General features: G+C 44.5%; 1 protein-coding gene across 4 annotated transcripts in view; it reads right to left on the reverse strand.

Moving 5' to 3' along the window:
* Positions 1 to 8,128: 8,128 nt before the first annotated feature.
* Positions 8,129 to 27,945, reverse strand: part of PPP4R1 (protein phosphatase 4 regulatory subunit 1) — a 59,630-nt gene continuing 39,813 nt past the window's right edge. For all 4 annotated transcript variants that reach the window (XM_045793874.2, XM_045793875.2, XM_045793878.2 and 1 more), the window contains 10 exons: positions 27,061 to 27,584; positions 21,487 to 21,659; positions 20,091 to 20,186; positions 18,075 to 18,260; positions 16,199 to 16,360; positions 13,769 to 13,869; positions 10,879 to 10,999; positions 10,649 to 10,783; positions 10,059 to 10,200; positions 8,129 to 9,155 (listed from right to left, as the gene is read on the reverse strand). In XM_045793874.2, coding sequence (XP_045649830.1) covers positions 8,992 to 9,155; positions 10,059 to 10,200; positions 10,649 to 10,783; positions 10,879 to 10,999; positions 13,769 to 13,869; positions 16,199 to 16,360; positions 18,075 to 18,260; positions 20,091 to 20,186; positions 21,487 to 21,659; positions 27,061 to 27,584 — 1,804 coding nt within the window. In that variant the 3' untranslated portion in view covers positions 8,129 to 8,991. The remainder of the gene's footprint in view (positions 9,156 to 10,058; positions 10,201 to 10,648; positions 10,784 to 10,878; positions 11,000 to 13,768; positions 13,870 to 16,198; positions 16,361 to 18,074; positions 18,261 to 20,090; positions 20,187 to 21,486; positions 21,660 to 27,060; positions 27,585 to 27,945) is intronic.

Genomic DNA, 27,945 nt, shown 5'->3' on the forward strand with positions numbered 1-27,945 from the left:
AATTAAGTTGTGCTTGCTGATGTGGGGCTTAGCATAAGTCTCTAACAATAACCCCCGTCTTGATGAGACTCTCAGCCTGGAGGGATGGGATCAAAAATTAAGGCATTAGTGTTCCTCTCTGCTACCATTCTGGTGTTCTTGCAGTTTTCGCCCAGTGTCGGGTTCACATTCTTTAATTTGGCCATTCTCTGTTCCTTTTCTGATGTTACATTCTTAGGGAGATCATCTGCGTGGTGGTAAGTGGCGGTGGACATGGGTTTAAAGCTTTTGAGAGATTCGGCGAGGGGCCATGGTCCCCAAGACCCAAGGCAGTCAACAAAGACACCCTGTTTGAAGGAGTCATTTACGTCAACTGGCGTGTTCACAGCTCTTGGGTAGCTGCGTCTCCACTTGCACACCAGTGTCCGTCCAAGTGCAGCCAGTGGCACTGGCCACAGCACAGACCCCGCCCTGCTCAGCTGACAGACACCCAGGGGCCTCCCAAGTATCAAGACCGGTGAGAGAGCTCAGGCTTTGCTTGTCACGCGGCAGCTGTCGCTGCAGCAGCAGATTCTTCATGTCTTCAGGAGTTAAGGAGAAGTTCTGATCCTGGCCACATTTGCACTGACGCTTAGCCAGCTGAAGAGGGCAATCTGTTGAAGGGCGTGAGTCTGGAATCGAGTGCTTCCTGGGCAGTCTGGTTTGAGTCTGCGGCTTGGGCCTGGCCCGCTGACAGCCGTGGAGGCCCGTACGTACCATTTCCGGATCTGCAGACTGCACAGGTGGTTTTATTCTGGTAGCATCTCTTATCTGTTTCTTGGTCCAGAGCCTGGACGCAAGGTTCCCCAGGTTTGGGGTTAACAGGACATAGGGAGATGGACCCCAAGGGTTAGGGAGCCCGACAGCACCGAGAGAGGGCTGAGCTTGTTCCAAAGAAACCAAGGCATCGGAAATCAGAAAGTTAGTGATGGACAGAACTACAGGATCACCAGCGTCGTGGCAAATCCGGCGGTGATTTAATCCATGTCGATTACCTGCTTGAGGTGTGTGAACAAGGTCGTTTCTGGGCCAGAGGCAAGGCAAAAGATGAGCAAAAGAATCCTGAAGACCTTCATGGTGTAAGAATTAGGGAAAGGATGGTCAGAGAGGGAAGAAGGAGTAGAAAGAAGCATTCTTGGCCCCACGTCTCAGAAGCTGTCTGCCTGAGTGTTGGCTACTTCTCTTCCTGGTCACTTTCTTTTGAGGGCTCCAGCCATTTGCATAGGACTAGGTGTCAGGTGGAGCCGTCTTCAGTGTGAAATCTGCACCCGGGGTTTACTGCCTTGTAACGGAGCAGCACTGTCAGTAGTCAGAGTCCTCGGGAGGGGCCTTTCCATGAATCTCACTTTTACAAAAGTATCAGAGTAAAGCAACTGTCTGTCAAGACTTTAAAAATGCCCGTGGTTAATGATCTGATGAGTTCATCGGAGAAGGAAATGTTATTTCATCATTTAGGATAATAATTAGACAATGAGGGTTTTGACAAATATCTAGAAACCGCAATTTCTGGATTACTTACGTTAGTAATATATATCCCTACACATACAACGTAAGGTTTACGGCACACATACAATCAGCATTTGACAACGCGTCCCACGTATTTTAACATGTGAAATTAATGAGAGCCTTTGAGATTTTTCCAGAAGCCCTCTGGGAAATCTCAAAGTTAGTTTGAGGTCAAAAAGACTATTGAGAATTTTAAGAAAATGTCAAAAGTTTTGAACATGTGATTAGATAGGATCACAGATAATTATGAAATAGTAATTGTCTAGTGAAAGTGACTAGAAGATGCTGAGGTAAATACAGGAGGTTAGCTCTCAATACTGTGAACACTGGGTTTTAAATCATCAAAGACTGATAGAGACAGTGTAAAGCACAGTAAGTAATTTGGGGAAGAAGAAAATCTTCGCTGTCCAAAGGTTAAATAAAAAAAGACAAAACCCACAAAACAACCTTTGCAATTTCTTATGAGCAGAACAACCATCTAAGAAAACTTTGTCCTTTTAACAGAGACAAAACCAAATTCTGATTTTGTATATTTTTGATACTAAAACTCATATTTTAAAAAAACTGTAGTAACTCTATATTCCAATCTTAGCCAGCTTCACCACGCTTAAATTCCTTTCCCAAGATTCCTTTTCCACAAACTTTCTACAACCTTTTCCTATCCATTCAGATTTTGTCCTGGGTTTTCTCCTTTAATTATGGAAAATTTAGCCAGTCATTTTACTTTCCTCATCTGCTTTCCACATGCAGGTGTTTCCTTTCACCCTTTTTTTTTTTCCTTTGAGAGAGAGTAGGGGAGGGGAGAGTGGGGTGGGAGGGACAGAGAGAGGGAGGGAGGGAAAATCTTAAGCAGGCTCCACGACACAGGGCAGGGCTCCGTCGCACAACCCTGAGATCGTGACCTGAGCAGAAATAAGAATCTGATGCTTAACTGAGCCACCCAGGCGCCCCCACCCTTACTGTTTCTAAGTAGCGTTCATTATATGCATTGATTAGAATTTGTAACCCTTAGGATCCTTCATTCCTAGTGAAAACAAAGAAGTAAGCAATTGTGGACTGCTAAGCTAGCCTTCTGTGGATCGGCAAATTTGTAGATACATTTTCATAGTTTCTAAAAGCATATTCTTCCTCTCAGTAAATTTTCCAACGCAGCACAAAACGTGTTTACTGATAGAGCTGAATGTCTTTATCTCCTCTATAAAAGGAAGCCAAAAGTGGTAAACCTTTGTTCAGTGATGTTTCAGTATTTTTTTTAAAGATTTAATTTGAGGGAGAGAGAGCGGGAGGTGGGGCAGAGGGAGAAAGAGAACTCAACAGACCCCCGGCTGAGTGTGGAGCCCCACAGGGGGCCTGATGCCACGACCCTGAGATCATGACCTGAGCCGAAACCAAGAGGCGGATGCTCAACCGACCGTGCCACCAGATGCCCCAATGTTTCGGTATTTTTATCTTATTTGGAAACTGATCTAGATACTCCATGAATATCCATTGTTTATCTCAGGATACCTTTAAGGTTTCAAGTTACCAAAAAGATTTTGAAAACTTTTTAAGTAGACATACCAAAAAGGATAATTATTGTTGAAAAGTTCATTTATAAAGTTTTATCTTATTTACATCTATTTAATTCACTTGTTCTTAATTAATTTAGACTGGTCGTGAAAATTTAATGATATCGAACTGCTAACCACCATCTTAAGTTATCTTTCTTGCTGACAAATTCTGTAACAGAGACAACATGAGCTTACCTGGTTTTTAGTAAACTAAGGCAGAATAAAAGTTCTATCTTCACATTGTATTTAATGTTAACTCTAAAGACATGCCTATTTTCATTAAACCAACAAACTTAAACTAGATTTTACTTACTGAAGATTATCCTCGATCACATGAACTTGAAAAACAACTGGGTTAGTTTCTGTGTTTCTGGGCGTATACTCGATTATATAATACTTGTCTTTAAGCCAAATAGGGCTCCTTACAAGTTAATTTTGGCAATCATCTGGAGCTAAAGAAGAAATCACACATTTATAAGGGATATACGTTGACACAACCAAGCCTAAAGACACAGAGGTCCAGTAGCTTGTAAGATTTCAGCTGTGAGACAGTTACAACAGCGCAGAACTCACTAGTTTACAAAAGAAAGTCAGATACAAATTTTGTTTTAGGCAGAATGGAATAAATTGAGGTTGCCTGCTCAGATGGCTTAAACTTTTCACTAATATTTGTGGAGAAGAACCAACGGGTAACCAAAAACAAATTCCAAGTTCTAATTCAAAGATCTAATTCTTAAATGCTTTTTGCCTGCCAATCTGAATATGGAAAGGAAGGGACAAGGTCACATTCTGGCTTATTCTCTAGACCAGGCACCGTAGAGCTATGGAAGAGCTGACCCTGGTAGGAATTCTCATGGTTTGCTGGCAACTGCCAGTTTTCCCAGGATCCCATCTGCAGGTTACAAATTTTAACCTTCTTTGAGCAAAGATTGATTTGAATCAGGCAGTATCCCATCTAGCAGCTAGAAAGGAGTTCCAAGGAGTGGTACAAAATGAAAGGCTTATAGGCAGAAGGGAGCAAGGACAAAGAAGTTAGAAGCAGCCATAAAGCAGGTTGGTGTTTACAGAGTTGCTTTCCTTTAGGTGACGGCCTGGGTCTCTTACCTCCCTAGTGCTGGTCAGGCAGTTCCTGGCTGGTTCCAAATTCTGTTTCCGGGAGAGCGGAAACTGTAAGTTGAGTCTCGGTTTGGAGACGTGGGGATTAGCATAAGCGACTCCATTTTGGGCCCGTTGTCTTGTTTTTAACACCAGGAGGCTGAGGCACAAAGCAGTGGTACGGCACGCAGCCGGCTGTTGCCTCTCCTGTCACCACACATCCCTGAAACTGAGGGAATGGAGTGCCCTCTGTGCAGGGACCCTGGGCCAGTTCTGATTCTCTGGAGTGCCCAGCCCCAGCAAAAGGCAAGAAACTGCTGAAAATTCCAGCTCCAATTAGAGAAAGCAAGAGCTGCCTCTTTGGGAGGATGTCTGTAGCCTTCTGATAAAGGTCGCACCCAAAATTCTTGAGTTTCTCACCTACGGATCTCATCTACTGCTATGAAGATGGTCTCCATGCCATCTGCTGTCTGTCTTCCCAAGCAGGGAGCAGCCATATGGAAGGAAGGGTAAGTTCTCTGGAGGAAACATGAACTCGGCCCTGGCAGGTGGGGTGCCCAGGCCCCTGCGGCTGGGGCGCAGGGGATGGCGCCGCCTCCAGGCAGGCAGAGGCCCGGGAGGGCTGGTGGTGCCCTACTGCTCGCTGGACTTCAGTCTTTTGACTTCGGCTGACCTTACCGTGGGGCTGCCAGGGCAAAGACAGACATCCCATTATGCTTTAATTTCAGATCAACAGTGACACATAAGTGTGAGTGAGGGTGTCCTGGCTCTCCTCTCCTGTATTTTTACTTTTTGTCTGGCCACCCCGCCTTGGCGCCTCTGCGCCAGGGCCGATCAGACCTTTGCGGAAGCTTACAGCGATGCTAAGTGCTGTAGGAGCTCCCACTCCTTGAAGGAAAGAGCAGAGCCCCGGGGGGATGCTATCAAGTAGGTGGAGCTGGGGAGAGAGGGGCGGATTAAGGACTGACCAGGTTTGGCTTTGCCTTGGATGTGAAGACTGTGGGGACACTGGCTGAGCGGGCACATAGGCTGGTACGGACCCCATGTGTTTGTGCACAGGAGGCGGCGGCTCTCCAAGTCAGTGGACGGGCCAGACGGAACAGTCTGGGCAGCTGGAGGATGCACCCGCCCCCCATCCCGAGATCCTGTACCTGGCTGACCCTCGCTCTTCCCATCCCCTGCGGGAGGGCTGCGGGCTCGCACACCAGCTCCGGGGCTGGTGCTGCCACCGCAGCCACTGTGGTCACGGCCACCTGTCCCGAGGGCCGGTCACCACGTGGGCACCACCACCACACACCTAAAAGCAGCGGCTGGCAACTGAGGAAACAAAACACAAATATTAAATACTTCCTCTTTTTGATTACTGTGCCGTTGGAGTTATGTCAAAATTACGGAGAGAGTATTAATCTGGGAAAGGTAAGATCCCACACCAACAGCTTCTTCTAGGATCTTACTATTTAAAAATACCACCTTGATTCTCGTTAGGAGTGCGGGATCGGACTCTGCCCCTCAACAAGATTCCAGGTGACTGAGATGTACATGAATTTTGAGAGGCAGCACTCTAATGACCAGCATTTTCCTACCAATATTTAAAAGCCAAAACAACAAAAACCCCAGAAAAATCTCAGAATAAATGGCCATCCAAAACAATTCCGGTGGCAGCACACAGACGCATCACGCGGCACTGTTCTTCCTCCGCGGGAGCCACTAGAGAACTTTCTCGTGGCCGGGGGCGGGAGGGGGGGGGAGATCCCTGCTGTGGGGGCGCACCCCCACCGCGCAGACCAGAAGTTACATGGCAGCTGCGGTGGCCTCTAGGGAGCTGAGACTCTGTCCACGTCCCCATGAGCAGTCTAGGCAATGTTCCCTATGCACCTTTCTCTCATCTGTGCTCCCAAACGTCTGCATTTTCTGAGCGCTGGGCTGCCGGCGAGCTCTAGGCTAGGACCGCTCACGGGGACTGCCCGGGGCCGCGGACACCAGCCGCTCACAGCTTCCTCCTGAACATCTACAGACACGACCCAAGCGATGCCGCGGCTCGTGAGTAACCACTGTGGCGTCATCAACACGAAACACAGCTGGGCAGGGCGAGTGTTACAGAAGTTCTGGCTAAAAACCCCGAGGAGCCAATCTTGCCGAATTTCTTTCGGCAAAACTTGACTTAAATAAGACTTGGTGGAAATCATCGACAGCTTACTTACATTTCTTTCCAGACTCAACTTCTTTTCCTCTGGTTTGAGTCAGATTATTCATCGTAGAGGCCCTTGGCGTTGTTTCAAGTTGCTGGGAGTTTCCTTCTTTTCTGCCCATCGCTCAGCCCTTCCGTCTCCTGGAGTCTTGCACGGAACCATGACCAGACAAGCAAATCATCGCGGGTGTCCTGGAGCCTGAGCCGCGGGGCTTTTTCCTAAGGAAGGTCAGTTCCAAACCTGCCGCCCGCGCTCGCAGCCCTGCCTTCCCTGAACTGCATCTCAAGGAAGAAGCGGCATTGCTCCCCGAGGCTCCCCAAATACAGCATGCCTGGGGCGGCAGGCATCCGTGTTCCCCACGCTGCCCTCCGCACATTCAGCCTGCAGTCCGCCAGGAAACACGCTCGCCCGACAGAAAGCGGGGCCCGGACCCAACAGGTAGGAGAAGAATCCGTGACACACCGTGCACCCCACCGCCTGTTCCGCAAACTACGAATCAGGATGCCAACAGCCTGGACGGCTCTGAGGGCATCTGCATGGTAGTCAGGGACTCGGCACTTGCCAATTCAGCTAGAGGGTTCCAGAAAAACTAGTGGTGTGTCATCACAGAAATACCTCCGAGACCTACGGACAAAGATCACAGCCCAAAGGTGGCCCCCAAGCTATTCCACTAAGCACATAGGCGGTCTGGTGGCCTGGGTAAAGGGACCCTCTGAAAACTCACAGAGCTGGCACAGAGATGTCCCCCAGGCCAGCGGAGGCGCAGCGAGAGCCTTCGGAGCAGCACGACTCGCAGCCGCAGCCGCGCAGGCTGCCAGGGGGGCCCGGCGCCGGCCGGGCTGGGCGGCCGGGAAATGCCCTGCACGACCGCGGGGAGTAAGCTCCAGCTTTGGAGAAAGACAGCCTTCCTCTTCACCTCGGTCGCCCTCACTCAGCAGTCCCCACATCACAGAGTACCTTCTAAGATCAGCTACCGCATAGTAAATATCTTAAGTACCATTTTGTTCATTTTCCAAGTATTACATCCGCATGCGTCCTAACTGCTTTGCCGCTTTCAACTCCTGGAAGACGTCAAAGAATCGTGTTTTCCTCCCTTTTCTCGCTTCCACGAGCCTGTGGCCTGAGAGGCTGCCCCGGGGCCCCGCTGACAACGCGCAGCGCCTCGTGTCCACGGCCACGCAGCTGATCCGCGGCACCCCGGGAATTCCGTGTGACCGGAGCCTCGTCCTCAGAGGTGAGGCCGCGGGGCGGGCCGAGCCCCCCGTTCTCCGCAGCCCGCCCGGTCCCCGCGGCTGCCCCGCTCCCAGGGCTCCTCGCCCACGCTTCCCTTCGCACGGTTGTGAGGCGGGAGGCACACAGGCCTTACCCGCAATCGTCCGTACAGAAAGCGGCCGCGGGATCCCCAAGCCGCACCGCAGGCCTCACGCAACCCTGAGGGGTGACGGGTCACGGACACCAAAGCTCACAGAGGCTCCGCAAAGCGGCTGCCAGACCCCGCGCCGCGGCCGGCCGGCTCTCCCGCTCCCGCCCTTCTCCTGGGGGCCGAGCTCCGGGTCCAGGCGCCTGGGGCACACCCGCCCTGCGGGGGCTGCGACCGACCACAGAGCCTCGCCCTGGTGGCACGTGCAGATGGCAAAGAAATGACTAAACTAGTTAAAAGACAAGGATTTTAATCTAGTTTTCCCACTTCATACTAAATCATTAATACAGGTCACAAGTTGCATTTGCAGACACCTAGAAAACAATCAGAAGTGTATATATCTCTCTCTATAGATCTTATGAATAAATTTTATTCGGACAAGAGAACTTGTGCCACAACAGTTAAACAGCATGATTCAAGACCGCAGCACTCCCGAGAGCGCTCCCAGGTATGTACAGTGTGGGAAGGACAGCTGCACCTCAGAGCCGATCACCATCAAGTTAAAAACATCTGCCGTACAGCACACGTGCCAACACACTCCCTCGGGTCATGACCAGCATGAAGAAAATCAGGACACAGATCCTCAGCCAACGTTCTGTAAATGTGCACAGCAATATGCTGCATTTAAGAGCTGAAATCAGATCCTACGTTAGTGTTAGCTCAAGCCCTTAGGAGAACCCCCAATCTCCTTTCGCATTTACACACGTCAAAAACTATTCACACTTAGGGCTGGGCAGCCGGCCACAGAACCAACAGGTCCTTGCCTGCGTGGGGACAGTGCGGGCTAATACTGAAGGTCTCTTTACATCCTGGCTCACAGCCGCCTTCTGGCTGCCACTCCATCTATCTGTCGTTAGAGCAAACCAGGAGAAAGGAATGCAGGTCTCTGGGAATCTCCTCCCTTCCATAAGGAAAATGCTCTGCCAATTCAAGTTTCACTCAGTCAGGAAGACGGAAGGATTTAAGGCTTCGGTGACAATTATAATCCTCTGAGAAATTATTTTCCCTTAAAGTCAAGATAAGATAATAGTGTTTACTGTACTTTCTCTTGACTCTTAAAATCCCTGGTATCGGTGTAGGCAACTTGCACCTGCAGTTAAGTCTGCGAGAGAGGAAGGTCTCTCCTCCTCCCAAACGCTGTCCCAGATCACACGCGTGGAGCACTTGTCAGCCCTTGGCTCCCGAGGAAGCAGGACAACGAGGTTCCAGCTTTCTAGTAGGTTGAGGAAGCTGTGCTCATGGCATCGTCAGAGATTTTGGTACTGGCAGGGTGGATGCTTGCGAAATACTTGACGTCACTGTCCCGATCCATCTGAAGAGCCATGATGGTTTGTTCCACGGCTTCCTGATGACAGCTGGCAGAGGTTAAGAAATATTCTGCAGACACAAGGGCAGATTACAAATAAAATTAGTTTAACATTTCATAGTTTTATCAGGTACAAATACATTAAGTTCTCAGAAACAAAGTACAAACACAAGCTATGTTGAATTATAAAGAGTAATCCAAATTGATTTGTGCGATATGAAAAAGATGCCCAAACATAAGAGAATTAGATTTATCTTGATTATTTTTAGAACAAATGTCAGTGAAGCTCATAAATATATTAAAACATATACTTGTGATAAGTATTAATTCACTCAGTAAAAACACCCCGAATACCAATCAGACACACCACTGAAAACCAGTCTTCTCTAGCCATTTCCTTATAATTGCTATTAAAACAACTTTAATGAATTCTAAAGGAGAAAAAAGCAGTATTCATGTACCTATATACTTAGACGTCTCTTACAAACCTTTCTGTGCTTCAGTCCCAAGTCCATGCATTTGGATGGTATTTATTAGGTATTTGGGGGGATGACAATAAATAAAACAAGCTAAACCTTCAGCAGCTTATTAGGATGTGCAGCAAAGCAAATACTAGGGGTCGTCTGTCTTCTGCCTGAGGAATGAAGAGGAGGAGGAAACACAAACATGCCTCCTGGCCTCGAACAGCAGTAATGCCCGTCACGTGGTGCAGACCGAAGGCAAGAGTTTCCTCCTGTCTTAAGTGACTATCCAATCTCTCAAACGAAGCCTGCAATTATAAAAGAAATGCCCCTGGGGCAGAAAGGAGAACAAGTCCCTGTCCTCTAATCTGTGTCCTCTCTCAGAGGGAACCCCATTAACAACTCACGAACCTTCTCCTATCAGATTATGTCTGTGCACATACAACACTTCTCCCTCCGGGTGGTCTACGCGCCTCTGCCCCGGCACAGCTTCCCTAACAGCCTCGCACCCACCTTTCTCTAGCAGAGTCTGTCTTAACGTCTTTGCGAGCAGCACTCGAACGTTTGGAACCCTGTCATTCGCCAAGGTCAGCAGCTGTGGCATCAGATGCACGGCGAACTGGTCCATGGGAAGGCAGTCGTCCTCGATGACGGTCTGGGGAAGGCAAACAGCTGCTTTACACTTGCCGGATTCGTCTACCAGACCACAACACTGGCGACGTTATCTTTTAGTAACAACCAAAGTATTCCAGATTTTAGTTACTTCTTTTTAAACCAATATTCCAGGCTCTTGGGAACTCAAAAGTAAGATGACATCATTTTAAGTCCCTACAGACACACAGTTTTTTAATGGTTCCACTGAGTCCTGGAGTGTGCACACTCATGCTCATTTACACACGTGCCATGGACCCCGAGCACCCCCTAGTGGATGGCCGTGGGATGAGCCAGGCACACAGCGACTCTAGGGAACAGGGAACCTACGAAGAGCCAGACGAAAAACTGTTTCTTAAGGATGAGAAAGAGGGTGTCGAGAGGCAAAGAGCGAAGAGGAAATGTAGTTTCAGATAGAAAAATGGGTCACAAACGGGAAAGTCTTCACTTACCTGGCAGACAAAGACAAAGGCTTGCCGACCAGACCACTTGGGACATCTACCAAAGTTCTCCACAAGCTCGTTGATGAGGTCCACTCCAAACGTGGGGGGCGTCGCCGTGTGCAGCTTCTTCACCATCTCACTGACCTAGGGCGGGGCACAGAGAAGTGAGGAGTATCTTCTGTTCTAGGATCTTACTGAATGGTGTGCTGTTCTAAAATTGTGAAAATTGTAACACATACCAGCTTGTAGGAAATCCAACGAACAGAAGAAACTTTATCTGCACACAGATTCAGAGCAATGGGACGTAAATAGTCATAAACATCTCTGGGACTATATAATTCTAGAAGTAAAATCAGCTGTCTACAAAAATGAATTATAAAAATAAAAATATAATTAAAATTTTAAAATAAAAATGAAAATAGGTTAATCATCTGAATAATCTGTAATACTAGTTACTATTTGTAAGATGAACACATGCAAAGACTAGTGATTAACATGGTCTCTCATGCGTAGTTATCTCTAGTCTGTATGTAGCTGGAAATGCATTTAAACACCATGCAAGTTCACAAAGTATCTCTCCCCCTCAATATGTAAGGAAAACAAATGCTGTGCAATTGTGTGTCCACAGGGACTGAGACAGAGCAATGCATTTCCCAGTATGTTCAACGGGGGCAGGAATCACATTTTTTCCACAGTCACCGTTCAGAATGCTAATAAACTTCCATCTACAAATCAGTTTCCTAAATAAGAAGTTCTAGCAGTATTAGGTAGCCTGATGCACATCTGTCAAGGCTCTGAGCAGCTTCTAAGGGAACGATACCAGGGATACCAAAAGCGAAGAGGTCCTCTAGTGGCTGTTCCTATTACATCCGGAGAGACCTGAAGACGGACTGTGTCCACCAGGCTACTTTGAGTAGATGCAACAATGCCCTTGAAAAAAAAAAACCTCCGAGATGAAGAGATTTTTGCCTTTCAGATTTTATGTTTAAGACTATTTACATTCGTAATCAGCAGGGAGTAAACTATAAGCATGAATATACATAATATAGCCATGACCTGTGTGCCTGTATATATATATACAAACACCAATACTCAGAGATGAGAGGCACACTTATCAACTCCATTTTCTGACACTGCAAGCTTTCTTGCTGGCCTCCCCTGGGTGCACACCACATGAGAAAGTCTGGGGTCAGGAAAGCAAACCGGAGAGAGGCCCCTTAGCAGGCAGGAAATGAGTGACACATGTTGGGGGACAGCATAAAGCCCCATGCACTCCCCTGGGCCCTTCCCTTCACCGAGCCTTACGGTGCTGACAGAGGGGTGCCAGAGCCCGTCCACCCATGGCACAGAGAAACACCCTGCAGCTGGGGACAGAGGAGAACTCTATCCCGGGGGGGGGGGGGGCAGCAAACCTCCTTGAGCGAAGACCCTACACTGATAGCAAGCAGAGGTCTCCTCCTACTGAGGACGGGCAGGAACCTCAGCCCCACCCGGACCACAGACACAAGGCAGAGACTGGATGCTACAGGGAGAGGGTAAGACTCTGAGAAAGCCCAGGCATACAGGGCCTTCCAGAGACTGAGGCTGAGCCCAAATCACAGAGATTCTCCCCTTTCCCAGCACGAGCCTACCATGCCCTAAAAGCGGTCTACAGCTAGGGGAGGGGAAGAACCCAGCTGGTTTACGTGGGCACACAAAAGCTGAAAGCTGAGGGTGGAACACACACACGAGAAGGCCCCCTGGAGCCCCAGCTCCCACCCTCAGCAAAAGGCACTGGCAGGCCATGGTGAGAAGAAACGAAGCTTACCGGGCACTGAAGGCAATCATAGCAACAACAAAGCCCAAACCCAGCTTGCTCCTGATTAGATGGACCCAACCCTCCACACTAATGGCAGAAGAGATGTGCCTATTTTCAGTCAGAAACCCAGCAAGCCAGAACTCAGTGAAGTGAACCTTTAATGTATGAAGAAAACAACAACAAAAAACAACCAAGACTGTCAGTCCCAATTCTATACCCAGCAAAGATATCTTTTAAAAATGCAAGTGAAGTCTGGAATCCAGAACACAAAAAGAACTCTTACAACTCAACCCAATTTAAGACAAACAGCCCAATTAAAAAATGGGCAAAGGACTTGCATAGACATTTCTCTGGATTATATACAAATGGTCAACAAGCATATGAAAAGGTGTTAACACCACCAGTCACTAAGGAAATGCAAATCAAGATCACCACAGAACACCGCTTCACAACCACTACGCTGGCAGCTATAATTTGTTTAAAAAAAAAAAAAAAAAAAAAGGAACATACCAAGTGTTGGGGAGGATGTGGTAAAAATGGAATCCCTGTATATTGCTCATGGGAATGTAAAATGGTACAACTGTTACGGAAAGCAGTTTGGTGCTTCCTCAACAAATTAAACAGAATTATCAAATAACCCAGAAAATCCACCACAAAACAAGTGAAGATAGGTGTTCAAAGAAAAACTCGTACATGAATGTTCATAGTAGCACCAGTCACATCAACCAAACATGTAGAAACAACCCAAACACGCACCAATGGATGAATGAATTTTAAAAAGCGGTACACAACGGAGTCTTATTCAGTCATAAAAAGTAATAAAGTTCTGACACATGCTGCAACACAAATGAATTTTGAAAACATGCTAAGTGAAGAAGTCAAGACACAAAAGGCCACACGTTATAAAATTCCACTTATATGATACGTTCAGAATAGACACAGAGGGGAAAGTAACAGTTGCTAGAAGTTGAGGGCACAGAGGGATGAGGAATGACTATGAAAGGGCACAGGGTCTTTTTGGGAGGATGGAATGTTCTAGAACTAGACAATGGTAATGGTTGCACAACATTATGAGTGTATTAAATTTCACCAATGGCAAACTTGGTTATATGTATTTTACCACAGTAAGGAAAAAAAAAGGTGCAATATGTTAAAAAAAATTTTAAAAGGTGAGAAAATTCACTGCCGGCAAGACCTGCACTTCAAGAAATGTTTTACAGGGCACCAGACAGAAACTTGTATCTACACAAAGTAATGAACAAATCCCAAAAAGGTGAAGATGAAGCAAATACCCCTCCCAAAATATAGTCCAATAAATTGTTAGAACTTACTCAGCCAGTTCAGCTCGAAAGCGCCAATTTCTACTATTATCTGTCACCAAAAACTCCTGAAGTTGATAAAGGTATTCTCTTCTTTTGTCAATATGAAGAAGCTGAAGTGACAAAATAAAAATATTCGCTGAGATATAGGCATTATTACTTTTACTAGACTGCTTGAAAACAACTGTAATATAGTTAATTCTTCTGAGAACAGATGTACTAGGTACATCTAATTGTTTTAAAAACTGACGTTAAGGTCATTTTCCCCGATAATCCCATTTACGTTCAAGAGTCTTAACCTTTTTTGAAATATTTGTTCCTTGAGCCATGCGTGACCTCTCTGAACCCTACAGTACCTTGGTCACAGATACACGGCAGGACTGACCGCTATGTTCACAGGGCCCCTCGTTACTGCGAACTCTCTGAAGACCGTACTGTGCTCTTATTCATACACGTATGCCCAGCGCACGGCACTGTGACGGCACATGGCAGTGCTCAATAAATACTTGCTGAGTGAAAAAAATTTATCCCAATAATTGCTCTATAACCATTTTAAAGTAGGTTTATGGTCAGCAAGGGGGAAAACCCTAAAATCTGATAGAAACAGAAGCAAACTTAACCATGTAACAAACAGTTAAGAATCCCGCAGAAAAAAAATACTCTGACTACACATGTTCAGGGGTATGTTCTAACGACAAAGTGCTTAAGGAAATCTTGAATGTTCTTTAGTTGAGTTGATGTTAGAATTAATATTGGAGTAATTCTGAAACTACTTCACGTATGCTGTGGAACTGAGTAAACGAGGACTGAGTATGTTCACGTTAAGAACAGAGTTTTTACCGTGAGAGAAAAGAAAAAATAGGAAGGGGAAGAAGGAGAGGACTGGTGTGGGACTGGGAGCTGAGTTATCACTATGAACTCAGTCATTAAAAAAAAACAAACCCAAACCCAAACACCCCTCCCAGCTCCTGTCCCCTGAGAAGGCAGAAAGGAAACGACCCCCACGGAGCAGCGTGCACATCCAGGGCCCGGGCCGTGGCTTCGAACTGCCACTCTCCACTAGAAAACACCAGGCTCCGTGGACCAACAGCGGACTCCGGGCTGGGGCAGAGAAAGGAGAAGGTGGGCCCGGAAGTAAGGCTGTGCTTACAGTGAGGCAACGCATCAAAGGGGCGCGGGTGGCAGCTTTCAGGGCTTCCCGTGAGCCACACTGATGTGCAGAACCAAGGACAGAAATGGATTATGAATAGAAAAATAATTCCAGAGTTCACACTTAACACTAAAAAAAACTTCCAAGAAGGGGCAGGAAGAGAAGGAAGAGATTAGCTAGCTTTACGTGAGAATGCCAACTAATAAATGGAGAAAGAATTATAAAAATAGAAAATCGGTGCTTTACCGCCAAAACAGTAACAGCTGATTGAGGCAAGAACCAGGTCTAGATGCACGGGTACAAAAGCTCTCTGGGTGGAAGACTCGGGAAAGAGGTGTTCGGAGCTTGAACGTATCAACAACCCCCCCAAGTAATTACTAATCAGGAAGGTGAGAGGTTGTTTTACAACGGAGGGAGCCACAATCTCGTGGCCGGAGTCTACACCGCCAGCGATGCAGTGACCGTGCTCCTCCCGACGTGACGCACAGACACACAACGCGCCTGCCAAGCGAAGCCGTGGAACCCGAATCTCGCTGTGTCACTGCCCGCAACCTGAGGGGCACCTGCAAAACCACCCGCGCAGCCTATTCAAAGATGCCAATGACATTAAAGACACAAGTCAGGAAACTGGTCTAGATTTAAGAGGGCTAAAGAGACATGATATTTAAATTCAAGACGCAATCCCTGATTGGATTCTGAACTGGGGGTTTGGGGGAGCTATAATGCCACATTAGACAGGCTGAGAAATTTCAGTATGATCTGTATAAAATATAATAACACAGTACCAGTGTTTTTCGAAACTAGGACTACATTGCTTCTGTACCTCAAAACTTCGAACTACAAGAGCCAATTTCAAGGTTAAACAATAGTATTCCAGGACTAACAAGTTGTAAGATCACAACTGTTTACCTCCAAGACCAGAGATCCATACCGACTGGTAAAATACGGACTCCTAAAATATCACATAAAGCCTCCAAACTTAAATGATCATGGAATTTTTGTACATATATTAATTCAATAATTTTGAAAAAAAAAAGGTGCTTGTTATCATGATCTAACAGTGTTTAATGATGAAATTTAGTGTAATTATTTTAAATTAAAAATTACAAGGACAAGCAAAAGTGATCAGAATGGGACTGTTTTTTTAAAGTCACATCTCACTATCAGCTCATGGCTACATTTTCTTATGCAAGAACATACAGAAACTTAATCTTGGTAGAAACAGAAAACCAAAAATTTTGGTCTACAATGAAACTTAAGTCTGTCTTTACGCAGAAGAATTTAAAAGTTACCTTCAGAAAATCATGCAAATGTTTAAGAACACCTATCCTGACTTCGTCGAGGTCTTTTAAAAATCCATTGAAGATCGGAACCAGATCTGCAGCTGTCAGCTGATCTCCGAGAATAACGGCAAGCTCGTGGATGGAGAAGGCTAACGTTCTTCGAACCTTCCACTGCAGAGACAAAGAGGACGTCGCTGGTAAGTGGAGCACACAGTACCGAGTGTTTTACCTCTCAGCCGGTGTGTGAAGGCCAACTTAGGTCTGAATGTTACCAATGTCAAACAATTAAATCGGAACAGAAGTAATGGCAAGAATAGACGCTCAGCTTTAAATGCCTGCTATGTCTTAAAACCTGGCAGAGAAATTTCAAAGCCCCGCGTGGTACGGATTATCTCCCTTCATTTACAAAGGGAAAAAAGCTGGAAATCACTAAGGGCATAGTCTCTGCAGTTCTCTGAACACTGGGTGCCTGGTTTACAGATGTCCCACATCCATCAGAGGCTGGCTAGTGTCATCCTTGCTTGACTGTTCCCCTTCTGATTCTCGTACAGTCTATCTTATGGTTAAAAAAAATTATGAAACTTGTTTTTAAGGAACTGGCAATTAAAGAAATGTAAGAATAGGAAAATGTAGGAAAGTTTACATGACAAACATCTTTTTCTTCATGTTCCTTTAAAAGTTTTTACTTTGTTACTTAGCTTAAAACACTCTACTTGCTGAGAAGACGTTTATAGCAAGGGTTTTATCCCCACAATCCCAAAGACCAGACCCCGTTCCTGAAATAAAATTTTAAGCCCACATTCAGCATATCAAGCAGATGGAGGCAGAGATGTTCTGATGGAGGGGAGGGGACGGAGGCATGAAGCCCTGCCCATCCAGGGCCTTCCCAGTCACCAGGGGCCCCCGAGGAGCTTTGAAAGGCCTGTGGGATGAAGATGGAAAACCACCAGTGCGCAGGGCCTTTGTGGTCCCCTGCCCAGTTCTACTGGTGAAGAAGTCTGTGAACACAGGATAAATTCACTTCACCCGGACCCTGGCTTCCTAACCTCACAGGTCAGAGAAGGAACTTAAACTATATTCCCTCAAGATTACTTCCAACTCCTACCTTGCTTAGTTAACAGCACAAATTCCTTGAAAAATCAAATAATTACTAACACGTTTAAGGGAAAATTATTCATATCTCAGTATAAATTAGTCTAACCAGACTGCTTTCTTAATAACCAAGAGATTAATTTCACCAGAGAAGCAGATTTTGTGGAAGAGAGGCAAAATTTCGGTGTACGATATAGCAACCAGACCTAATGGCAGGGGAAGTTAAGTCAACAAAATCTAGGAAGAGAGCCACAACCACAAAATCATACAGATATCCAGACATGACGACCTAGGGTCAACATTTCACATTTTGTTTTCTTTCGGAGCAGATGGTGTTGGCAGTGTGTAGGTGTGGAGAAGAGCATGCTCGTGCACGCGTGCACACACGAGCATTTGCACACACAAACCCTCCCCCACCTTTACTGCAACACTCCCTGAACCAGGGCCCAGAGCTCAGCAGTGCTAATACTACTACAGTTCTATTAAGGTTTTAAGAAAATATAAGAAGCGTTTGTAACACTGTGTCTGGAATCGATCTACACATAAACTTCAGACAGTACATCTGTAAGTTAGGAACTCAGGCATGTCAAATGCAACGATAATTTCCAAACGGTGAAACCTGGACCATACAAAAAGCAAGCTCTTTGGTAGGACTTTAAGCTCTTCTGCACATGATTTCCCGTAATAGCAAGTATTTGCTGGGACATGAACAGAAATCCTACCAGGTTTTGAAGGGCACAGCACTGTGCCGTCCATCCACTCACACTCTGTGGACCCCCCGCCGCCCACTCACCTGCATGTCTGACGCCAGCGTCTCGTAGGTCTCTCGCAGGCAGTGCCAGTTCTGCCTGCCCAGGGTCAGGGCCACGCCGGGAAGGCTGTACGCACAGTGCTTAGCAATCTCAGTGTCGACCGTCTGCGCACGAGACGGGTCCGTCATAGATAAATACTGATCTAACAGAGCCTGAGGCACCACATCCTAATGGAGAGGCATAGGCACGGGTTCATTTTAGCAGTCTGGGCATAAACTGAGTGAACTTATTTTTAAATACATGAAGAATTTAACATAGTATCTCAACGAGCAGAGAAAAACCCAGTCTCAAAGTTTCAGGGGTCTGCTGAGAAGAGGAAGAGCACAGTTTTATGCTAAGGGAAATACATATATAAATAAAAGAAGCCACTCCAGAAGAAAAATGGTAAGATCTTAAAACAGAATGCAGCTTAGAGGAGGATTAGAACTGATTACTAAGCTGAAAAGCTGCACCAACAGTAAGACCAGCACCTCTCAATGTTGGTGGGATGGTCAAGTCTGACGGAATCTAGCGAATGTGACAGAATAGGTGCGCTCGTACCAACCTGGATTTTATAAAAACAACACCCACCTTTCGATGGAAATTGAGCAGCTACCTATAAAAATGTGAAGTGAATAAACATCTAACTGTTCATGTAAATGCGAGGAAAAGAAGAATGTCTACACAATCTTGCTAACGTATACATAACACAGCTCTGGAAGAACATACAAAAGAAACAAAACCGGTTGCTTTGGGAAAAGCCAAATGGATGCTGGAGGAGAAAACCAAGAAGGAAGTTTCACCGAATGCCTCTGTACCTTTTGAATTCTGAACTATGTAAACTTACCTATTTTTCAAATTCATTAAGAGATTGAGACCATCTGTTTTTATGAACTTGAAAATACATCTACAGTAGAAGTAGTGGAAAGCATGTTTACAACACTGCGAATACTAACTCCATTTTTAAAAGAACAACATATGCCATTTGACCTAGGACATCCCCAGTCCCAGAAGCAAACACCACACATAATCCCCATGAATGCGGCACCGCGTGTAAGATCCCGGAACTGAACCTGGAGGCATCATAAGGACTTCAGGAGGTAGAGTGCCTTTTCACGACAGAGGCCACGCTGCGTGGACAGTACACTGCCGTGGTGGGGCCGGGGCAGTGAGCATATGGAAAGATCAATACACACACACACACACACACACACACACACACACACAGAGGCAAGGTACAAACTATCATATTCCAGATATTCCATAAGCATATTTTCCCATATTCCTGAAATTGGAGTGTAACTTGCCGTCGATGGCACTTTGTATGGTTTTTGCGACATTTTTTCGTATTTTCATCTCTGAAATTGAGCTGTATCTTGTAATTCTTGGCAAATTAGGCACCATGAAATACCTAGGTATGATGGCATGATTCGGTCTTTGACAGACAAAAAGGGGTATGTATGCATGTTTTTGTACCCATAAAATGTTTATGAAGAAACAGACAGGGGCACCTGGGTGGCTTGGTTGGGTAAGTATCTGATTTCTGATTTCGGCTCAGGTTGTGATCTCAGGGTCATGAGATGGAGCCCCGGGTCAGGCTCTGCTCTGGGTGAAGAGCCTGCTTCAGATTCTCTCTCCCCCTCTGCCCTTCCCCCTCTCCTCTCACTCTTGGAAGGAAGGAAGGAAGGAAGGAAGGAAGGAAGGAAGGAAGGAAGGAAGGAAGGAGAGGGAGGAAGGAGAGGGAGGAGAGGAGAGGGAAGAGAGGGAGGAGACGGAAGAGAGGGAAGAAAGAAAAAGGAAGGAGCTGTGATCCGTGGTTACTCTGAAGAATGTGACTGCAGGTATCAGAAGAGGAAGATTTCTGCTTGTATTCTACTCTATTTGAATTTTCTTACCATAAGTACGATATACTAGTCTTATTTTTAAAAAACTCATTGTAAGGACCAAATTCGGTGGGAAATGGGTTTAGAAGAGGAATTAACAAGACCGTCACCACATAAAGACTTGCTGTCACTTACTTGTACTTTAGATCTCCTCTCCTCATCAGGGCTAAAACTACTGTTGGTGCTCAAGTCCGAATCATTATGAATATAACGAAGGGCAGAGTCCATATTCTGTTAGGAAAAAATATTTACGTAAAGAACTGTCCCTTCTATAAGTTTCCTTCACTTAAACCATCTTACTAGGTTACTTACCTTTCAAAACTACCTGAAGATAAATTCTTTAAGCTTTTAAAAGTTTATAAACATACCTAAGACCTCATGAGAACCCCCCCTGACTTGAGTCAAACTTGAGGAATAGGTTGATAAAGGTATGAAAATGAATTCCAAAATAAACTCATCAAAAATGAAAATTGAGAAGTAATTTTGAAATGGCTCAAATATCTAAAATCAGCCTACTTATAAGATAGTATTATTGTATTACAGAGGGTGCTTTTGGTCAATGTTTTAGAGGCCATGGGATGTCCTATGCAGTTTTTCTTCTACTGTTGGCTATTTCTAATTTCACAAATACACTTTTTTAGCAGCTCAAAAAACTCCAAACAAAACACCTTCTAAAATGCAGAGATACCACTGCATTCAAATCACCAATGACAACAGGGGGCCAGGGTTTCATTCTGAAGCACTGATATTGTTTAAGATTTCTAACTCTACCAGCTGTCACCTAACAAAACACAAAACAGGAATCCACTAAAGCTCTAAGAACCCTCTCCATCCCCAGTGTGTATGCGGACACTCTTCCCTGAGCTTATCACTCAAACTGCTCTATCTGTGACCGGCTGATTCTAGCAACCAGTGGTGCTATTCCTTCCCCGTGTTCCTATACACAAGGGTAAGAAATACCGATCCCACACGATGCTGGCTGGGAGTGGGGGGGTGTGACAGGAAGTTAGGAAGGATCACACAGAACAGCTCCAAGTACACAGCGAAGATGACGCTAGGAACAGTACCCACCCTCACACTCCAGAGTCCAGATAATGCCACTGGCCCCTCCGCAACATGGCCTCAAGTCCCGATCTTCTGCTCAGAATACTGTGTTGCTTGCTGCAGTGAAATGGTCCGATCAGAAACAAAGCACCTCTCCAAAAAGAAAAGGGAAGAGTTAATTATTCTTGATAAAGGGCTTTGTTTCCAGTAAGACTATTTCACTGCAGTGAGCTACGTTAACACATTGAGGCTACTCAAATGGTCATGTAGACAGGACTGGGATTTACATTTCCAAGCATTGAACATGACACTAACGTCACAAAGACAGGATGTGGTGACAGTATTTTTACTTTATGTCAGAGAGAGCAGAGAAAATCAGCAACAAACAGAACACTAGTTAGAAAGTGATTAGCTACAACTAGTCCCCAACAACAGACTTCCGACTGGACCTATTTTCACTGGACGAACACTTTACTGAGTGCATTACCTCAACAGCGTCGCTGATTAAAGGCACGGAGGCGTCGTGATTTATTTTACAGTTTGGCAGCCCATTTACACCCAGCTCATCTTGCACATCACTTCTCTTTTCTGCGTCGCTGGCCTCCTCGTGGGCGTCCAGGCTGGAAGCGCGCAGCGCGGCGGACAGCACGTCCACTTGCGCTGCGGGTGGGACAGGGAAGAGCACGTGAGCGGCAGGATGGACAGCGTGCCTGCAAGTTTCTTCTCCGTTTGCACTATCAGTTACCAATGAAATGTATACTTTTTTTTGACACTGCCATCAAAAAGCTGAAAAAAAACTACTGTGGTAAATCATTAGTCCTTCGAGAGAAAAAGTAGAAAACTAATATGCTTTCATGAGATTAACAATGTTTATCCACTACTGTACATTATTCTGCGTTAGTACGGAAAAGAAATGCTATCTAGTTTTGGAGGTACCTCCAGTTTATTAAAAGGAGTCAATTTCGGTGTGAGTTAACTATGTTTTGGTAGTGCGTGAATCGGACTGACGAGGCTTACTTACTAAGCTATTTTAGCAGAAGAGCAGTCACGCAAACCCTGCCAACATAAAACAGCGGTAATTACAAAGATTTTTGTTGCAGTTACATTTCAACATCTCGTATCTTATCCCACTTTATCTTATTTTCCTCTAATTCCTCTTGAAAATGAAATTAGTGACTTAGACAACCCCACGTGAGTGCTATCTGGCTTGCAGCAAACCAAAATGACAAATTACCAAGCAGTGATTCTTAAATCTGGCAAATACCAGTCTATGTTTTGAGTTACACCTTCTTTATAAAAGTGATTCAACACTAAAATGAGGCATTCTTCCTTCTCCCAAACAACTGAGACATGTAACGGAAAAAAGAATTGTGTAGTTACTTGTTTAAGTAACAATCCACCGGGATGCTCAAAATATAAAAATTCATCAATTTTCACTTCAAAATTAATTAGTACAAAGATCAGAAAATGCGTCCCCACTCCACTTAAAGATTATAAAAAAGCAATCCTAGTACTTTCATTAAGACAGCCAACTACGGGGCTGCAGCATTCATGAAACTCAAGCCCAAGCACGTCAGCCCCCGGCAACAGAGATACCGGAGACACAGGGCGAGCTTCTCTTCTACTAGGTCATTAGCTGCTCAATTAAGTAAGTAAACTGAAGGTGCTTAATCATAAAAAGTTACTCATGAAAAGTATGCTCATTCTTCTGAGAATTCCAGTTGCAATTTGTACTAATCCTTTGAATCAGTTTAGGTCCCCTTCTGGAATCTTTTTAAGTTTCCAAAACAAAATCAAAATAGTACTAAAGGAGATTGCACAACACATAAAGGTTAAAATGTTTAGTCCCACATAGAATGCACGGGGTGTGAGAAAGAGCCCTAATGCATTTTAACTGCTTCCCAGGAAGTAACTACTCAAAAGCCTTTCACAGAAAATGCCTTACCTGAGTCATTTCTCTCTAAATGGACTACATATTTCTCTTTGTCTACTTTAATGCTTGTACATTCATAAAAGTTATAATGAGTTACACCGAAGTTACTTTCCTCAAAAAACTGATTTATAAAGATCAAGAAAGAGCCTCGTGCTGACTCCTGAGGAAACCTGATGCTTCAACTCTCCAGCCAGAGAATGAAGTAGGATCTAATACTGGGCTAAATGCTGAAATTTCAGCAGGACACACTGCCACAATAAATTTAAGAAAACTGAACACACAGGTCTTCATCAAAATCTGCCTTTTACTTAATATGCAGACTGAAATCCCAGGAACCAGGGCTGGTTTAATCGTGGATTTGTGAAGAAACACAGTCCCCAGTGACTCACGCTCAGAAGCAGGGACAACCTAGAAAGTGAATTTTACTCCTTCCCTGAAGAAGCTGGTACAGCTAAGAGAAAACTTTATAATAATCTCTCACTTTTCCACACAACATACTGGTGGGTAGTCACAAATTCCTAACAATTTATTGATTTCAGTCAGGGAACAATATGATTTTTCTGACCATGACTACCAAAATGGCCCAATTCTTCCACTGGGCCTACACTGGGTAGAAGTCTGTATTTTGTGAGCTTGGGCATTTTTCCTTTTATTGTCTATGAGTCGAGCTATAGTGAAACCAAGGTGGCGTCAGTAATGCTACTCAGAGTTCAGTCCTCAATCAGCTTGGTGATTCCAAACACCACAGACTGTGAAATTGCTCTAGACAAAGCCAGAAAAACCTCAAATTCCCTAGGTAAGTATTTTAGAAAAGATCTCTTACACCTTCTTTGTGTTTTCCTACTTCCCTCTCTGGCCTTCCCTGTAGGGTATGTTTCTGTTCTATGACTGAGAAAGGGCTTTCTTCTTCTGACAAAAGTATCTTTCTAGTCTCTGGAAACACATTTTTTTGACTAAAAGTCCACAAAGAAAGAACCCCCACCAATGCTTTGACGAAGAGAAGAGTTAAATCAGCGAGACTGGGAAGCAAAGGTCACCTAATAAGCAGCAGCCGCAGCCTTGTGACGCTTCCCACCAACGGTCACTAAGGGCTAGCGGGGAGGGGAGGGAACAAGTGCCACAGGCTTGGAAATGCTGAAACTCAACTGAGCACATGCCCGAAAACTCTTTCTCTGTGCGGTGCTGCTTTACCATTTTCCAGGCCTGCTGACAAAAAATTACACATGCAACACAACCAGTTCAAAAGGGTGGACATTTCCCGACAGTTTGTGGCTGCCCAGAGTGGCAGAATTAGAAATGAGGACACATCCAAAATTAAGGTATACCCTTTAAAACACCGTAATTTGGAAAATTAAGGCATAGTTACTGAAATTTAACATAAGTCAAACATGCCCTCGGATTTCAATGAAATAAAAAATTCAGGACTTCTGTACCTAAGAAGAAAATGCCCAACGCTGCCCACCTAGGTTTTACTGCAGAACGTCGGACGCAGGGGCAGTTCATATGCTAAGCGTCACCCTGCTGTGCTCTCTGAGGCCGGGATTTTGGTCTGGTTTGTTGCTACTATATATTTAGTGCTTAGGAAAGGAGCAGACCCACCAGTAGGTGCTCCGTAAGTAATGCTGAACGAATCAATGAACCAGTGCATATGTTAGGAAAGGTCATCATTACAGACGGAAAGAACACTGCAACAGATTTCAATGACAGCAGGTGTAAGAGCTGCACCAGATAGAGCGGATTAAATGGCAATACAGTACTCGCACTGACATCATTCACCTGTAGCCTGTGCACTCACAGTCCTATTTTAAGTAAACAGGATTAGCCATCTTCTGAAACACAAAGTCGGATCCTCAAACTTGTATGAGCACAGAGCTCTTTTTTAAAAAGCACACTCTCACGAACACAATTTTTAACATAGCTTATTCAAATATTTCAATGACCATCTGTTAAGCGCTGTGATATGTCAGAGATTTAGCGGGCACTGGGATGCAGTGAGCACTTCCAGGACAGGCCTAAGAAGCTGAGCTAATGATCTTTTTTTCAAAAAAATGGAGCATAAAATTGATTCAAAATATATGTTATTGAAGTTTGATCAAGTGAATAAACTGACAAACAGTAAAAGTTTTAAAGCTAAAAGCTTTTTTTTTAAACTAAAAGCTGTAAAGACAAATGTTTATCAAGCTGTGAACAGCCCGAGTTTGAGGTGTAATTCTGCGTCTCCAAGCTCCTCATCTGGGGGCGGAGGAGAGTGAGGGATGGAGACAAATGACTCAGGTAAGACTCTGATGAAGGAGCTAACGAACAACAACCTCAGTACTTGCTACCTCGTCAAGCTGTCCTAAGACGCAGACTACTGGGTCAGGGGTAAACATCAGTGACAGGAGCCACACTGAGGAATGACCGAAGAAAGCAAAGGTATAAGGCTTTCATAAAAAATAATCTACCACGAGAGATTAGGGAAAAATAGGGTATTCTATTGGAAATATTCCACCCTCTGTTCTTGCCCTTGCTGCAGAATATATTAAACAGGAATGATAAAAATAAGGAAACAAAAAGGGAGTGAACTAGTGATACACAGAATAACCAGGATAAACTTCAAATACATGATGCTAAGCGACAGAAATCAGACTAAAAAAAGGCTTCTATTACTTGATTCTATTTATGTGGCATTCTGGAAGAGGCAAAAAGCACAGGGACAGAGAACGGGTTGGTGGTTGCTAGTGGCTGGGCAGGGAAGGAAGGACTAACTAAAGGTGTACAAAGGAATGTTCCTCGAACGGTATCTGTATCTGACAGTGGGGTGGTTACACACAACTGACTGTGTGTCTAATCTCACACAAGTGTTCATTCAAAAGGCTGGATTCTACTGATATAAACTATACCCCAATAAACCTAAAAGAAAACATGAAAAAAAAAATGAAACTGTCTGCCAGTTAAAATAACGTTCAACAATCAAGGATATGAATTTGCCTTCAATCAAGTCTTTTAATTTTTCTCCAAGTGTAATTATAATAGGAAATCTTTAAAAATGACAAAGCCGATAAAGATAACTGAGAATTTAACCATCACTGATGCAATTTTCAAAGTTCAAACACAATAGGTTTTGTATGTTTTATAACAATACTGAAGCTATCTATCACTTTATCTGCTTTAAAAATGGGCATTTCCCAACATTGAGCAAACTGACAGTTTAGAAATTTTAGCTTCTGGAACTAACAAGGTGAAAAAAGGAAAAGGGAAAGGAAAGGAAAAGAGAGAGGAAGAGAGAGAGGGAGAAGGAGAGAGAGAGGGAGAGAAAGGGAGAGAGAAAGTCAGTCCACGAAGTGATAGATCTGAAGATCTGTAGTTGTGGGAGATTTTCCAAAATTGGTTTTGTTTCAGATTTCACTGAATGGTTACAGAGAGTCAGGCGGAGGGCTTTAGTCTTCAAAGGAAAAGACAACACCTGCATCGGCCCCAGCCGCACATACCTTAAACCACGACCCGAGCTCCAGCAGGCAGAACAAAGGGAACTGCGTCAGGGTGGCTCACTTCCCGCTGACTGACTCAGAACACATTTCCCCTTCTTAAGAGGGCCCTTTTTATTTTAACACAGAGCAACGTTTAAGGCCATTGTTCACAATGAAAGAATCTGGGCGATACACGTGTAACCCAGTGGAAAAAAGTCGAAACTGAGAAACCAAAACTCAGATGACTCTTATAAATGTTTATAGCTCTTAAAACTTCATATTCCATGGGAAACAGATATCTGTCTACTGTTAATAGACCACAGTCCTTCCTTTGAAAGCAACACTGTATCTGCTATTTTATAAAAAAGTTAAGCAGACCCAGAACAGAATAGTGAAGGCAGGGCTCCAGGCTGGAATTGTAAAGCACCGTTTGACTGACTGTGAAAATGTCAAGGTGAGTGATCTGTAAATCAAGAAATCTGTGTATTATGCTGCAGTTAGCAACACAGTGATGAGCTCATCAAAATGAAACTTCAGTATCAGATTAACTGTATCAAGACAAGAATATTCTTATCAAAATAAGAATAAATTTTTAAAAGGTGATTTTCCTAGGACAAAAGTCAGCAAATAATATTTTGTATCAGCTTTAGAGCAAAGAAACTGATAGACTCTTCCATACCTTTAACATCTGGATCATCAATGTGCGGCTCTAGATTTTCTATCATTTCTTCAAGTTCCTTTCTGGTGGCCATAGTGATATTTGAAGAACCCGGTACGGTGACTTCAGAGGTTTCTTCTGGTGTCTCTGGGCTGAGAGTATCCCCAGAGCCCTGCTCAAGCTCTATATCTAGATCTATTTCAGGAAGAGGAGTCCTCCAGAAATGGAAGGAGTTGTACAATTCCTGATCTAAGAGAGCTGAATCTGGTGAACTGGCGCCACCCTCTGGCCGTAATGCAGATTTGCAGTTAGCAGGCTTTTTATCATTCTCATTACTAGCTGCTTCCTGATGAGATTCTGAGGACAAAGTACAAAGTAAAGAGCTGTCCACTGGGACACTTATTTCACCTGGAGATTTCCTAGATGTTTCAGCATGATCTTCCACCATGTTTTCCAGTTTGACACTGGAATTACTAATACTGGGATCTGAAGTAACATCCTCTGGCCTGATCTGTACATCCTCTGGCACTTCTTGATCTCTGATCCTTTTATTGTTTCATTTGGGGAAAAAAAAATGAAAGTATAAAAATAATTACTGAAAAAAACTCAATGAAAGACACTACATAAAGTATTTAGACAAGTTCAATATTAAAATTTACAGATTATCCACACAAATTATACTGGTAGTACTTCTTTTTCCATCAGTTGTTCTGTGTTCAGAGATGTAAACATCCGTTAAGTGTAAGTCTAGATATTAAAGCATTACATGAGTTAGAAAAGATAACATTGCAGAATCCCAGGATTCTTAAATACCAGGCTAATTTCAATAATAAACTAAAGAAAAACTGTAGGAAGATAAATTCCTACAATGCACTTCAAAAATGATCTGATTCTTAGGATTATGGT

This window comes from Ursus americanus, chromosome 19 (genome assembly GCF_024610735.1).
Source record: "Ursus americanus isolate L20-20 chromosome 19, mUrsAme1.1.p, whole genome shotgun sequence".
Lineage (NCBI taxonomy): Eukaryota > Metazoa > Chordata > Mammalia > Carnivora > Ursidae > Ursus > Ursus americanus.